Genomic DNA, 16497 nt, shown 5'->3' on the forward strand with positions numbered 1-16497 from the left:
ATGTGTGTGTTATGAGCGCATACAGGACTACACCGTATGAACCGGATGTGTGTGTTATGAGCGCATACAGGACTACACCGTATGAACCGGATGTGTGTGTTATGAGCGCATACAGGACTACACCGTATGAACCGGATGTGTGTGTTATGAGCGCATACAGGACTACACCGTATGAACCGGATGTGTGTGTTATGAGCGCATACAGGACTACACCGTATGAACCGGATGTGTGTGTTATGAGCGCATACAGGACTACACCGTAATCGATGGATATTAAAACAGGCGTGAAAAGGCGATCTCGGCGCCGAGTGAGTTTAAAAGACGGAGATCTCCGTCCACGTCGCTCAATGTGTTCGTTAAGATACGGCTGTCTGGGTAAATGCAGGAGAAAAACTAAACACGTAAACGGATGGATTTGCATATGTTTATATATATAAAAAATAAACTTTAATAATAAAACCCTGGGGGGAGGTGGAGGGGGGGGGGGGGTTGTGATCATTTCAGGGTTGGGTCGCGTCCCGTTTTGGCTCTGCGATCACGTGATCGGAAAGTGGGTTTCCGATCACGTCGTTTTTCAAATGAGCAAAAAGAAGACGAGACATCGTATAAATATCATATCCATATATCATGATATGGAGAGCTCCCCCTGCGACCCGACTACAGATAAGCGGTTGGAGATGGGATGGAGACTGGATAGATATTGTCTGTGATGTGTGGGATATACAGTATTGTACTATTATTGTGACATTGTGGCATAATTAAGTGTTCCATAAAAAATATATATAAATATATCGGATCGGGGAAGAAAAAGAAAATAAATTCGGTATCGGCAGATACTCAGATACTCAGATACTCAGATACTCAAAATCAAATGATTCGGGAATCGGGGGATTCGGGGGGTAGGGGGCGGGGGCAAAAAAACTAAATCTACCCACAAAAACCTACCCGTGCGACTACAGGCCGACCGACCGACCGGCTACAGGCCGACTACAGGCCGGCGCTGAAGGCTTGGAGCTCGCGGTGGAAGTGCGCGGTGGGCTCGGCCAGCACCAGGCTGCTGTCCAGACAGGGGTGCCAGGCCCGGCCCAGGCCCAGGGACACCTCCTTGACGAGGTGGTGGACGGGGTCGCCTGCCCCCCCCTCCCCCTCCCCCTCCTCCCCCCCACCGCCCCCACCCCCCTCCACCTGCTCCGGGTCGAAGTCGATGCTCTCCTCCGACACAGACAGCACGCGCAGGCTGGAGCCGCGCAGCCGCGAGATGGCCACCAGGTTGTGGGAGAACACGATGTAGCCTGGGGGGAGAGAGGGATAGAGAGAGAGAGAGAGAGAGAGCGAGAGAGGGAGAGGGAGAGGGAGAGGGAGAGGGAGAGACAGAGAGAGACAGAGAGAGACAGAGAGAGACATAGAGACCAAACCGTTTGAAAATCGGTTGAAAATTGAGCAGGTTATGGTTATTTAAAAACGACATGCCCCATAGACACAATGTTATGAGTGGTTATTTATAAAGTACCCCATAGACACAATGTTATGAGTGGTTATTTATAAAGTACATGCCCCATAGACACAATGTTATGAGTGGTTATTTATAAAGTACATGCCCCATAGACACAATGTTATGAGTGGTTATTTATAAAGTACATGCCCCATAGACACAATGTTATGGTTATTTAAAAACGACATACCCCATAGACACAATGTTATGGTTATTTATAAAGTACACGCCCCATAGACACAATGTTATGGTTATTTATAAAGTACACGCCCCATAGACACAATGGTATGGTTATTTATAAAGTACACGCCCCATAGACACAATGTTATGGTTATTTATAAAGTACACGCCCCATAGACACAATGTTACGCTGCCCTGAGGTAAGATGGCCGCCACGTAGCGACGTCGCTCTCCATTCTAGCGCCATCTAGCTTTATTATATATATATATATATATATATATATCTCTATGGCTATATTAGCCTAATATTGATGTTAAATAGTCTCCTTGAATAATGTTGATAAATCGTAGGGCTGGGTGCAATAACCGCAATACCGTCGGTATCGGGTTCATTACCGCGAAAGAAATACAAAAAAAAACCTTTTTTTTTTTTTTTATATTATGAAATGAAAAGTGACACAGACCGAGTAGAAAAAAACGTGCCATTTTATCATGATTATTATTGAGGACCTAGTATATGAAGATAGGTTGAAAAGTGGTCCTTTAATGATTACCGTCATTATGGTAATCTCACAATTAACCCATTCTGTACGGGAACCCGTTTTGGTGTTAGCATCATGTTATGCTTTAGCTATTGAAAAATAGCAGATCTACAACCTCATAGCGCGCCACCGAGTGGCGCGCTACGAGCTTGTAGGTCTGCTATTTTTGAAAAATCGAAGAACGACTTGACATTTTTAGAATCTGATCTCAGGTCAGAATGGGTTAATCAGACCAGTGTGTCTCCAGTGGAAACCTCGTATGAATCTGATCTCAGGTCAGAATGGGTTAATATCGCACACACCATAACTGTAATTTGTATTAGCCCTCTTATTATTCCCAAAAGGAAAAAGAAGGGTAGGTAATAACCACCATACCGGCGGTATAGGGGGTCAGCAATAACCGCGGTAATAAAAATCCCACACCGCCCCAGCCCTAATAAATCGTAACACAGATTCCAACCAGACTCACCGTGGACGACCAGAACGGCCAGCTGCGTGCAGCGCCAGGCCAGCAGCACCAGGGGGTCCTCGTTGCGCCCGCCGCTCAGGTCGGGGAAGTCCTGCGCGCCGCCGCCGCTGCCCGCGTCCGCGCAGTCGTCCCTCATCAGCAGGAAGTGCGTGAGCGTGCGGTTGTACTGCGTGGAGATGAGCTCCAGGGCCGCGGCGCTCACCGCGGTACCGTAGCTGTCCAGGTGGAGGCGCTGCAGGGGCAGGCTGGGCTTCAGGACGCGGAGCAGGTCCGCCGTGTCCACCTCCAGCGCCATGAGGTAGACGCGCAGGTTGGAACTCACCGCCATCTGTTGGAGGAGAGGAGGACGGGCAGGACGTTAAGGGGCAAATTTGAATATTTATTACCCTTATTATATGTCAAAACTGTTGAGTGATGTCATGGACACTGGTCTCACTACCTTCCTGGACTACAATTCTCATAATTCTTTGGTGCACTGCTCCTCCTTGTGGATAGGGGGGAGAGCTGTCTTACATGTAGTCCAGGAAGGAAGTGAGCCCAGTGTCCATGACATCAGAGACACCGGGCTCACTGCTACAATCTAAAATATCTAAAACCACATATTACACACATAAATACCCCCAGGAAAGTGTTCTAAAGCTTCTTAACGTCATATATCTTTTTGCAAAAAGGGTGAAGTGTCCCTTTAAGAGTGAGGGGTTTACCAGGGCCTTCCAGTCGTCCTCGCTGGCCGTCCCGTCCAGAGGTTTGAACTCCAGGCCTTGGCCGTTGAGCAGCAGGGAGAGGCGGTGCAGGGGCGCGCGGCGCGGGTCGGCCAGCAGGTGGCAGAGCGACGACGTCAGGTCACTGAAGTCCAGAGCCAGGGAGCGGAGGGACGAGAGACGACCCAGCTCCACCGGGGATATGAGAGGGGCTGAGGGAGGGGCGAGAGAGCATGGGTTAGAACACACAGAGAGAGAGAGAGAGAGAGAGAGAGAGAGAGAGAGAGAGAGAGAGAGAGCGCATAGGTTAGAACCTATGGTAGAACAGATTAGAATAGACTTTATTTGCCATTTGCAAAAGTGAATAGGAAATGTTGGAGCGCAGCTCCCAGTGTTAGCATTAAACAGGTGAGAAAAGACACATAGAACATACAATCCTAGAATAAACTAGAACTGCACTCTGTCGAGTGCATACTTGCTTGTTGCACACTAGTAGGCCATGAATGGCCAACTAGTGCGCAAGCAGAGCGCGCAAGTACTTTCGACCGCCGTAAACCGTCACATCTCAGTATCTCTGTGAAGGAGCGTTTGAAATGTCTAATTATTAGGTGTAACTATTTGCTACCTACCTACTTTATGCATGTAAAAAACTAGTATTATTAAGTATGGTTCAAGTTTCTATCTATAAAAGAAATACAGTTTTTTATCGATTTAGAAATATTCTGGGTCCCTTTTTAGTTTATCAAAGAAAAATAAATCATTGATATGTGATGAAAAAAGGTATATAAACTGAATTAAAATATGTTATCACGTATACAGTATCATTATTTTATTATTTATTGTAAATTGTCAATTGTTTTAAATGTATTTCACTATATCACTATAGTGATATTAATACTAAATCATGATCAGAGTAATAGGTGTCTCTAACTTCAATTTCTGTAATAATAACATTTGTTAAAATATACATGATCTAAAAATACTTCCGTAATCTGTAGTTGGATTTGTGATTAATTGTTTAAAGCCTAATCTTGACATGAAGGTCTTTATACTTTCTCACTATATTGGTCTTCATTGAAATGTCGTATTATCATAATTGCAGAAGTCGGAGATGATAGATACTTTACCATGTTTTCGAGAAATGTGTTTAATTTCGAAAGGTCTGTTTTAGGTGATCTGTATATGTGTCATTACGTCACCATCGAAAACCAATTACACTCTGGCATTGGGTCCTTTAATCCACATATTTCTTACGTCATCATTGAGAGCTAGTTTATACATATATACACACCATGTAATCTGGTCCCAGCAAATCAGGCACACTTTGCTGGGACGGTGCATACGCATCAAAAGTGGCGGGTTGGCTGGGACGGTGCATACGCATCAAAAGTGGCGGGTTGGCTGGGACGGTGCATACGAGCCGGGCGAAACTATTACTTGCGCGCTCTGCTTGCGCAAGTAATAAAGTGTTACAATTACAATAGTCTGGTTGCCCTGTTAGGACCACACTAACAGAGAACCACACTAACAGAGAGTGAGCAGGATGTGAACAGAGTGAACACAGACAGACAGACAGACAGACAGACAGACAGACAGACAGACAGACAGACAGACAGACAGACAGACAGCGTACCCAGCTGGTGGTCCATGAGGCTGAGGTGCTGCAGGCTCTCTGCAGACGCGTTGGAGAGGCAGGCCAGGGAGCAGGGCGTGAGCAGGGAGCAGGGTGTGAGCAGGGAGCAGGGCGTGAGCAGGCCCAGCATGAAGCTGCAGGACAGCCAGGTCATCTGTCTGCTGTTGGACAGCAGGTCCCGGAACATCTGCTGGATCCTGGAGGAGGTTATAGATACATCTGTTCATTAAAACCCATTCTGACCTGAGATCAGATTCTTTAAAAAATGTCTGTTTGAAAATGACAGTTTTCTGAAAAAGCTATGTTTTCTATGTCAGTCGTTCTTCGATTTTTTTCAAAAACAGCAGACCTACAAGCTCGTAGCGCGCCCCACTCGGTGGCGCGCTATGAGCTTGTAGATCTGCTGTTTTTCAATAGCTAAAGCATAACGTAATGCTAAAACCAAGAAGAAGAAAACGGCCGGTTACAACACTTTTCTTGTTGTTTTTTCTTCTTTGTAATTATTTGTTTGGTCCACAATGTTGTGTTTGTTGTCATTGATTTGTCACGACTCGAGTTGTCTTTGTCCGCGGCGTATAAACGTCTTTAAATAAATACTTTTTTAACCCATTCTGACCGGGAACCCGTTTTGGTGTTAGCATCATGTTATGCTTTAGCTATTGAAAAATAGCAGATCTACAAGCTCATAGCGCGCCACCGAGTGGCGCGCTACGAGCTTGTAGGTCTGCTATTTTTGGAAAAAATCGAAGAACGACTGACATTTTTTTAAATCTGATCTCAGGTCAGAATGGGTTAATCAGACCAGTGTGTGTCCAGTGGAAACCTCGTATGAATCTGATCTCAGGTCAGAATGGGTTAAATGTCTATGGTGGAAAATGAACGGGGAATTCACTTCTGTCGGTCTCACGTCGTCATGAAAGGGGGCGGGACTGTGACGCTCTATGCATCTTATTATATTCATTAACCCATTCTGACCTGAGATCAGATTCATACGAGGTTTCCACTGGACACACACTGGTCTGATGAACCCATTCTGACCTGAGATCAGATTCTAAAAATGTTAGTCGTTCTTCGATTTTTCAAAAAATAGCAGACCTACAAGCTCGTAGCGCGCCACTCGGTGGCGCGCTATGAGCTTGTAGATCTGCTATTTTTCAATAGCTAAAGCATAACATGATGCTGAAACCGAAATGGGTTCCCGTTCAGAATGGGTTAACACTAGGGATGCACCGAAAGGGAAATTCTTGCCGAAACCGAATACCAAATATAGAAAACCGAATATCCGAATATGATTGATATTATTATATATCATTTTTCCTACCATTGCTGTCATGGCCGTACCTTTAAAGCTACCTGACTTATGGCAAAATAAATGGTTATGGCAAAACTTAAGTTAAATAATAATCACTATTATGGGTCCATAAAAACATTTATTCAGCTCTTTTGAATGCATTAATTGCATTTACACTATTCGGTGATATATGTTCTGCCTATTCGGGGCCGAAACCGAATAGGCAGAAAATGCATTTTTAGCTATTTTCTGACGAATATTTTCTGCAGCCGAATATTCGGTGCGTCACTAATTAACACCATTATATACATCTATTCAAAGATTAAAATAGGGTGCATTTTGCATCCCATTTTGCATCCCATTTTGCATCCCATTTTGCATCCCAAAACACAGTTTATAGTTCACAAAACAACGACCTCTGCATCCACGGGATGCACTGCTGTAATACTGTACTGTTTCTTTATTCTAGTTTATTTTGCTATCTTTAGTTATAATAATAATTTCTTCTTCTGTTTTCTATATAACCACATTAAATGAAATTTGAGCTGCAATTTGTAAAAAATGGCAAAATATGACTCCTAATGTTGTTGAAGTGGGACTCATAGAATGTCCCTGGGACTCATCTAAAAGACCATACCAAAATATTCGATATTTTCATCACTGCCTACTACCTTTATCTATGTTTGGGAGTACATTACAGGTACATGAGTTGGCCACCAGGGGGCAGACTAGGACAGGATGAATCGATAGTTAGCAGTGGTTTTCAACCAGGGGTCCTTGAGGGGATTCCAGGTGGTAACCACCATGTGGTCCGGGGACCCCCAGGGGTCCTTGAGGGGGTTCAAGGTGGTCCCCATGCAGCTAAATGATGGACAGTTGGTAACCAAATGGACCCTGATATTAGATCTGGAACACTTTAGAGCGTAAAATGGAACCAAATGGACCCTCCTGGGTCCATTCCGTTCCACGCTCTCAAGAGTTGAGTTATTCTTAAACATCTTACGATACTTAATTTACAAGAAGTCTAAACACAATTAGAGAATGTATAGAATATTTATGTTATTTTGACCAACGTTTGCCTGTTCTCCTAATGGGTTAATGGCCTCGTTGGCGGTGCAGGATCTCATTAAAAAGGTGTTAAAGAAGTCCTTTAATATAGTAGTTTATTAGTTTATTGAACCGCTTATAGACGTCAAGTTTGAAGTCAAGTTAAAAAATAAAGAAACGTAAGCACTTATTCTTATAACTATAAGCTTTTATTTCACTTTGTCAGACATACTCTATAGTTAGTATGTCTAGTGTCTTGCTGTGCTATTAACTTTTAGTGCCGGAAGTGCTTCAAAATAGGAGCTCTGGGGGTGCCGGAGTTGTCTGATCGCTTTTTCTCTGAAAGCCATGAACCGGAAACACTTTCCTAAAAAAGTTTGGATATAATGATCCAAAAAGTGTTCATATTTTGCGGGAGAGACGGATGAGGAGCAGAAATGAAGCGCCAGCATATCGATGCTTTCATCACCACGGAGAGCACCTGTCAGGGATGTCGTCACGCCTACCTAGTTGTGACGTCATTCCCTCCTTGTATAAGGCACCTTGCCAGCACCAATCTCCGTCCGATTATTAATTGTCAACCTAGTCTGTATGAGATTCTAAAACTAAACCTTGCAATTTAAGCATTCTTAATTTTCTCCCAAAACTGAAGAACATCGCCAAGACCAAACTCCTTGATAATACCAGCCGGTCAGCACTTTCTGCTCTTGTGACCAAGAACCTTCTCCATCCTTACAGCGCCCTGGATTAGGAGATACGAGTCATTCTTTCCGCCACGCTAACATGGGAGTTTAGCGGAAAGCTAAAAATTGCACAGAGCGTTAGCATAGGGCAGGCGAAAAGCGAACTGACAAAAAAAAAAAAAATAGGAAAAATTCTGAATATTCTTATCTCGCCCCGTATCTTTGAGGGTGCGCTAGGACGGCCACACACGTCCAAGGCACCTCTCGGTTCGAATCCGTATGACGGCCTGAGGCGTTGTATGTAAAAATTGTGTTAACTCATTTTGAATAAAAAACATTCTCTTGCTTTGCTTGCTTTACTGTCTCTTCATTCCTTCAACAGTCTCTTCCTCTGCTTGCAGAGATTAACCCATTCTGAACGGGAACCCATTTTGGTGTCGGCATCATGTTATGCTTTAGCTATTGAAAAATAGCAGATCTACAAGCTCATAGCGCGCCACCGAGTGGCGCGCTACGAGCTTGTAGGTCTGCTATTTTTGAAAAATCGAGGAAAGACTGACATTTTTAGAATCTGATCTCAGGTCAGAATGGGTTAATCAGACCAGCGTGTGTCCAGTGAAAACCTCGTATGAATCTGATCTCAGGTCAGAATGGGTTAAAATAGGGTGCCTTTCGCATCCCAAAACACGGTTTATAGTTGAGGGACGCGATAAAAATGACCTCTGCATCCACGGGATGCACTACGGTAACTACTGTACTGTTTTTTATATTCTAGTTTATTTTTGCTATATCTTTAGTTATAATAATTATTTCTTCTTCTGTTTTCTACATGAATATAACCACATTATAACCATATCAAATTAAATTATGAAGTTAAATGCTGCAAATTATTTTTTTTTAATGGCAAAATAATATGACTCCTAACGTGGTTGAAGTGGGACTAATTTCTTAAAGATCATCCCTGCATCCCGGGACTCATTACATTGAAAACCTATTCAATGTAAAAAAAAAAAAAAAGAACATTTGAAAGCCATTCCTTCAACAGTCTCTTCCTCTGCCTTACTGTCTCTCTCTCTCTCTCTCTTCCTCTGCCTGCTGTCTTACTGTCTCTCTCTCTCTCTCTCTCTCTCTCTCTCTCTCTCTCTCTCTCTCCTCCGGAAGACGGAGGTTGAACTAATGAAAGAGCTTTTGTTCTGAGAAAGAACTCCTGTTGTTGTTCTCAGTTCATGACTGTCTGTCTCCACATAATGTTTAGCACATTCAAGGACGCTCTGCCATCAGTGCCTGTGTGTGTGTGTGTGTGTGTGTGTGTGTGTGTGTGTGTGTGTGTGTGTGTGTGTGTGTGTGTGACACAGATAGCACAGCCCTGTGGGTTCCCCGCAAGTGAAGGTGTTTGTTTTGTTTATCATTTTTTCTCCCCTTTTTTTACTCTGAAAATTCAGAATATTCTTCTCTCGCCTGATGGTTAGGGTTAGGGGTGTGGTTAGGGGTGTGGTTAGGGGTGTGGTCAGGGGTGTGGTCAGGGTCTTACTCTTTGATCTTCTTGTCTCCGTGGTGGATCTGGTCCAGACCGGAGTTGTCCACTCCCTCCTCCTGAAGGACGCACGTGTCTCCATAGAGACTCAACTTCTGCAGGTTTCTGTAGGGGAGAGACAGGAGACACGTTTCTATAGGAGAATGTTACACAGAGACAGGTTTCTGTAGGGGAGAGACAGGAGACACGTTTCTATAGGCGAATGTTACACAGAGACAGGTTTCTGTAGGGGAGAGACAGGAGACACGTTTCTATAGAAGAATGTTACACAGAGACAGGTTTCTGTAGGGGAGAGACAGGAGACACGTTTCTATAGGCGAATGTTACACAGAGACAGGTTTCTGTAGGGGAGAGACAGGATACACGTTTCTATAGGATAATGTTACACAGAGACAGGTTTCTGTACGGGAGAGACAGGGGAGGTTTAACCTCGGAAACCCAGACGTTTTTATTTCTGCTGATTTCTGATCGTGGATGCAGCGCTGTTCTATTGCATCTGATCGCTTGGATCTGGATTACGTGCTCGTTTACTTGCATTACTGCGATCGGCTGGGTATGTATGTATGTATTGTTGGGATAAAGTAGACCTTGTAAGCAGTTACCATTACTCATAAGAGTGTGCACCCTAAGCTGTGCTCAAGCAAGCTCACAGAGTGACAGAAAGATTCCTATATAGTGTCTGAAAAAGTAGAGACACGTCAGAATTCTCCAGGACAGACGACCCCCTCCCCCTCCGGCCTGCGCTTCGAGGGGCGCCCCCCGACCAACGGACTGATGTGATCCAATCTGATTCGTGATGTATAACAGGTCGTATTTGCTTTCATCTATATGTCTTTGCTGTTCATATCCATATCCATATTACATGACCATTCATTTTGGGATATAAGTATCCCGATTCCCGGGCAATAAAATATGCCAGATCTTATGATTCCATGACTTACTGTATGTGTACAGCCTGTTCACCCATTCTGAACGGGAACCCATTTTGGTGTTAGCATCATGTTATGCTTTACCTATTGAAAAATAGCAGATCTACAAGCTCATAGCGCGCCACCGAGTGGCGCGATACGAGCTTGTAGGTCTGCTATTTTTGAAAAATTCGAAGAACGACTGACATTTTTAGAATCTGATCTCAGGTCAGAATGGGTTCATCAGACCAGTGTGTGTCCAGTGGAAACCTCGTATGAATCTGATCTCAGGTCAGAATGGGTTAACACATCAGTATGTAGTGTATGTAATGTATTGTAAATGGTGCATTTATATTATATAGCACCTTCAGAGATTAAAATAGGCTGCATGTTGCATCCCAAAACGCAGTGTACAGTTAACCCATTCTGACCTGAGATCAGATTCATACGAGAGTTTCCACTGGACACACACTGGTCTGATTAACCCATTCTGACCTGAGATCAGATTCTAAAAAAATGTCAGTCGTTCTTAGATTTTTCAAAAATAGCAGACCTACAAGCTTGTAGCGCGCCACTCGGTGGCGCGCTACGAGCTTGTAGATCTGCTATTTTTCAATAGCTAAAGCATAACATGATGCTGACACCAAAATGCGTTCCCGTTCAGAATGGGTTAAGGCACGCGATAAAACAACGACCTCTGCATCCACGGGATGCACTACTCCTATTGGAACTCCCTTAAGGACCCCTGGGGGTCCCCGGACCCCACGGTGGGAACCACTGCAGTGTAAAGGAGGCTATACTGATGCCCTGGAGATACTACAACTACAACAGAATACAGGATTTGATGATTGCCCCGTTAAGAGTTAAGAGTTAAGAGTTAAGAGCTCGCCAGCTTTAGGCAGGGCGGCTGCGGGTCGTTGAGCAACAGTGTTGTACAATGGAATGACGCGCTGGGTGGATGGGAGGTGTCCTCTCTATTATTTCTAACTCTATGTGGACCCTTAACTCATTGATGCCTGAGGCCAAATCTGGGAATGCCTTCTAGGGCCTGACCTAAGGTTTCTGAAAACCTTCAAATTCTGATGATTTTTTTTTTTTATATTTATGTTGCTACGTGTATAGCAATAGCTGATGAGACACAGAGAGCGCGGCCGGCATCAAGGGTAGAACAACGTATACGTTACACCAGGCGTCAATGGGGATTCCCTGTCATCTACGCATCCATCCACCCATTCAGTCAACATTTGTTTAGCCTGTGACACCCCGCACGCCCACACACACACGCACGCACGATTTTTTAAAAATATCTTTAAAACAATCATCCCAAATAATTGGGCGATTATGTAAATTAACTAATTACTTATTGTCCAAGCTTGTTTTCCACGATCATCAGACCTCCCACGCCCAATGAATGAACTATGAGGCCATCACACGCTTAGCACTTACAACACTGATCACCTGTGTGTGTGTGTGTGTGTGTGTGTGTGTGTGTGTGTGTGTGTGTGTGTGTGTGTGTGTGTGTGTGCACTGTGTGTGTGTGTGTGCGTGTGTGTGTGCATTTCAGCGCTCTCAGCAGTAAGAGAGAGACAGTACAGTAGCGGCCACGTGCTTCTGGAAGGCTTCCAGTTCCAACAATGCACGCACGCACACACACACACACACACACACACGCACGCACACACACACACACACACACCCACACGCACACGCACACACATACACACACACACACACACACACACACACACACACACACACACCTAGAAAGAACCCAGAAGAGAAGGGATGGTGTGTGTGTGTGTGTGTGTGTGTGTGCGTGTGCTTGCGTGTGTGTGTGTGTGTGTGTGTGTGTGCGTGCTTGCGTGGGTGCGTGCGTGCTATGTAGAGATGCTATTTCATGAAGACAGGACGGATGTTTAAAGTCGTTAAGAGTCGCCCAGATGACAGTAAAGTGACAATTAGCCCTTCGCTAAACCTCCGCTCCAAAAGCCATTGTCCAACCAATGCCAATCCGTCCGTATGGTTCAGCAACCGTTGTTAAGGACGGCAAGCTTTCGACACCTCGCAGCTGTCAATATTTTTCTGCATGGCTGTTTTGTTGAATACATAAAGTTACACGAGAAAGCGGCCACTGTTTCAGACTATAGTACACTATGAGAATATAATGTATGTACACGATACATTCAGACACAACAGAGGAAAAACATACATACATAATAATCAAAAGCTTCAATCGCTGATATCAGCAATTCAAAGCCCAACCAATCAGCATTCACTCTCTCTCTCTCTCTCCAGGGTTAGAGCTAGGGGCAGCATTGTTGTGTGTGTGTGTGTGTGTGTGTGTGTGTGTGTGTGTGTGTGTGTGTGTGTGTGTGTGTGTGTGTGTGTGCTATGAAAACCAATGCAACGTTACATACCCTAGCTACACTGACTGGGCTGGGGGGGGGGGGGGGGGGGGGGTTTGTATACAAAAGAAAAACACAGGCAAGCTATTTGGACTTCACACACACACACACACACACACACACACACACACACACACACACACACACACACACACACACACACAGTCACACACCACAAAACAGCCGTGTCACGGGAGGCTTCCAATCCAAAACGGGCCCAGAATATTATGATGAATTGAATATGAAGGACCTCAATGGAAACAAGCCGTTTCAAGCGCTTTCTTGGGTTTAAAGTCCTCTAATAGCAGCAGACCTCGTGTGTTGAACTGTACTTTACTGTGCTTTTAAATCAATCAAATCAAATCAATCAATCAATCATGGAGAAGCTCTTTGAATGCTAGTATTTACAATTGAATACTTTGTACAGAGCAGTGATGGAAGTACTCCGGTACAATCTGTATTCAAACTTTACTTGAGTTAAAAAAAATTACAAAAGTACTATAAAGATTAGATTTTTTATTATCGTGAGAACGATGGCTTCCATTTTTGCATTGCAACTTTTCAGGACTAGAAAGCCTTCAGTTTCTATTAGCTTGGATTCCCCATCGATGATGTCATTGGCGGACGGGTTTCTGAACTGCCCACAGCCCTCCTATGAGACACAGACTGGTTTCTGAACTGCCCACAGCCCTCCTATGAGACACAGACTGGTTTCTGAACTGCCCACAGCCCTCCTATGAGACACAGACTGGTTTCTGAACTGCCCACAGCCCTCCTATGAGACACAGACTGGTTTCTGAACTGCCCACAGCCCTCCCATGAGACACAGACTGGTTTCTGAACTGCCCAAAGCCCTCCTATGAGACACAGACTGGTTTCTGAACTGCCCACAGCCCTCCCATGAGACACAGACTGGTTTCTGAACTGCCCACAGCCCTCCTATGAGACACAGACTGAGTAGGAAATAATTGTGGTGTTTTATCATGAACATTAGTGAGGACCAATTATATGAAGAGATGTTGAAAAGTGGTGAAGTGGTTCTTTAAGTTAATTATACACAATTAGAGAATGTAGAAGGAATTGTTATTTTGAATAAATGTATCTCTCCTAATGTACCAACATCAATACAGCCCATGGAATTGTGAACAAAATCATCTTTAGTTTTGGGTCTGAGAGGCTAAATGTCATCAAATGGTGGCCCGTGGCTCAAATGGGTCTGAGAGGCTAAATGTCATCAAATGGTGGCCCGTGGCTCAAATGGGTCTGAGAGGCTAAATGTCATCAAATGGTGGCCCTTGATTGATTGATATATTAACAGTTTGCAGAATTACAGTACATTTTCAAGCACAACTCAATACAAGAACTGTTAACTGTGAGTGGGCGACACCATGAAGCATGACATGTGGTTAAGTGATGCAGAGCGACTGAGATGGATTTTCGAACAAAATATATTTGCATTAGCAGAATATATAGAGACATACGGACAGATACTTGGTGTAACTTCTGTGTGGGAAGTGAACTTGTGTGATATTGTTTATTTACGTTGTTGGTGTCTTATAATTCCGTAAGGGATGGGTCTTAATTAAACGACAAGACACGAAATTAAAAATGATTTCATTCATTCATACACTTGTTTACAAGAGGGTCCAATTCATGTTCAATTCATCAAAACATGTCCGTGGCTCAAATACTGAATAAATAATGGACATTGCATATGGAAACAGGTTGAAAACCACTGCTGTACTGTTACTGTACATAACGGTCCTGCAGAGAGACACGACCTCGTTACGTAACTGTTAAAATGACACGGTTTGTTTACAGCCAGCTAGCTTTAGCCATGCTATGCTAAGGTATGCTAGCATTAGCATAGCAGCTACGCACCAACTATAGTCATTCAGTGTAAACATTTATGGATAATTCATTATTATATCGTTAAAATGGTATTATTATTATTATTAGCATTATGATTATGGAAATCACATTGTGTTTGTGGGGGGGGGGGCGGGGGGTGGACTACAAGCTCGCGACCAACGCTTTGTGAGCTTGTAGATCTATTCTAGAGGCTATTTAATTGTCCAAATAATTTAGAAGATATTGGGAAAATGCAACAAGGAGTAGCATTGAAACTTTAATGAATCAATATGTATTTTTTATTTAAAAAAACACACTTTCTTTCTGTGCTCTTTAGGGGACAACACGGCTAAATTATAAGAAGAGGTTGAAATGGAAATAATAGAAAATCAAATCAAATCAAAGTGATGAACCTGTTGTTGCGGATGCTGCTCAGCACGCACAGCAGCTGCTCCAGGTATCCGTCCATGGCGTCCTTCCACCGGGGCGGCGGCCAAGGGCTGTCCGGGGGTCCGCCGGGGGTCGGAGTAGCACCGGGGGAGGAGGTGGTGGTCCCCGACCCGTCCCCACCACCACCACCGGGCCCCCGGGATGATGAGGAGGAGGAGGAGGACAGCGGGCCGAGGCAGCCCTCCACCGGGGCTCCTCCGGGTGGTAACCGGGGGTCCGGCCTGGAGGAGTCCTCCACCGGGGGTAGCCGGGGGGGGTCCGCTGGTCCTCCGGCAGGTAACCGGGGGTCCGCCGGGGCCAGCTCCAGCTGCAGCTCCCGCACGAACGAGCCGAACTTCCGCATGAGGAACTCCAGCCTCGGGTTGTTGTGGTCCCCCGCCGCCGCCTCGGAGCCTCCGCCTCGCACCCGGAGCCGCAGCTCGGTCCACAGCGCCGGGTAGAAGAGGCACTCCCTCCAGCGGGAGCACACGGCCGAGGCCCGGAGCTTGTCCCGCTCCGGGAGGAAGGAGAAGATGTGCACGATCAGCTCGCTGGGCAGAGCCATGGCTCCCACACCGCCGCCTCCGCACAGAGCCATGGAGTCAACCCCCCGGAACACACGACTCTCACTGGGGGTCACTCTGCCCGAAACACACGCCTCTCTTCTGGGGTCACTCTGGCCGAAACACACGCCTCTTCACTGGGGTTACTCTGCCCAAACCGCACGCCTCTCTCTGGGGCTACTCTGCCCGAACCACACGCCTCTCTCTGGGGCTACTCTGCCCGAAACACACGCCTCTCTTCTGGGTCTGTTGTTGTTGTTGTTACAGAACCAGAAGAACCACCAGCCCAGCTGAATTGGGTGGAATCGCGCCTGAGAAATGGTCTGGGTTTTTTTGTATCCTTAATAATTGTTTAGATCTTCTTCTTCTTGTGGTTGTTGTGTGTGTGGTGTTGTTGTTCTCTTGCTACTCCAACAACAACGACATGGAAATGAAAACACACACACCGCCTCCTGCTCTGAACCAGAGCCTCTGATCTGATCTGAGAGCAGCCTGACTCCACTGTTAATGTTGCCAGATTGTGTGAGAGAAATACGACAACCAGGTAAAACAAGCCCAAAAGAAGCCTGGCTGCTGGGGGGGCTATTTGAAAATAGCCGATCTACAAGCTCACAACGCTTGGATTGATTGATTGATTGATTGATTGATTGATTGATTGATTGATTGATTGATTGATTGCAGAATGGGTACATTTCGATTTCAAGCACAATTAACTCAATACAAAAACTAACCTCGTGTCACCAGGCTTTCCACCTCGTAGGAAAATACA

At 45.1% G+C, this 16497-nt stretch overlaps 1 protein-coding gene across 1 annotated transcript; it reads right to left on the reverse strand.

The window, feature by feature from the left end:
- Positions 1–809: 809 nt before the first annotated feature.
- On the reverse strand, positions 810–16073 carry fbxo33 (F-box protein 33). The gene is made up of 6 exons (XM_080783860.1): positions 15150–16073; positions 9570–9677; positions 5018–5214; positions 3388–3596; positions 2684–3011; positions 810–1292 (listed from the first exon to the last, which is right to left on the reverse strand). Exons 1-6 carry the CDS (start codon positions 15761–15763, stop codon positions 988–990), a joined length of 1761 nt encoding a protein of 586 aa, XP_080639986.1. The 5' UTR covers positions 15764–16073; the 3' UTR covers positions 810–987.
- Between the last annotated feature and the right edge of the window lie 424 nt (positions 16074–16497).

The sequence above is a fragment of the Protomyctophum bolini genome (genome assembly GCF_963924005.1).
Source record: "Protomyctophum bolini genome assembly, chromosome: 15".
NCBI lineage: Eukaryota > Metazoa > Chordata > Actinopteri > Myctophiformes > Myctophidae > Protomyctophum > Protomyctophum bolini.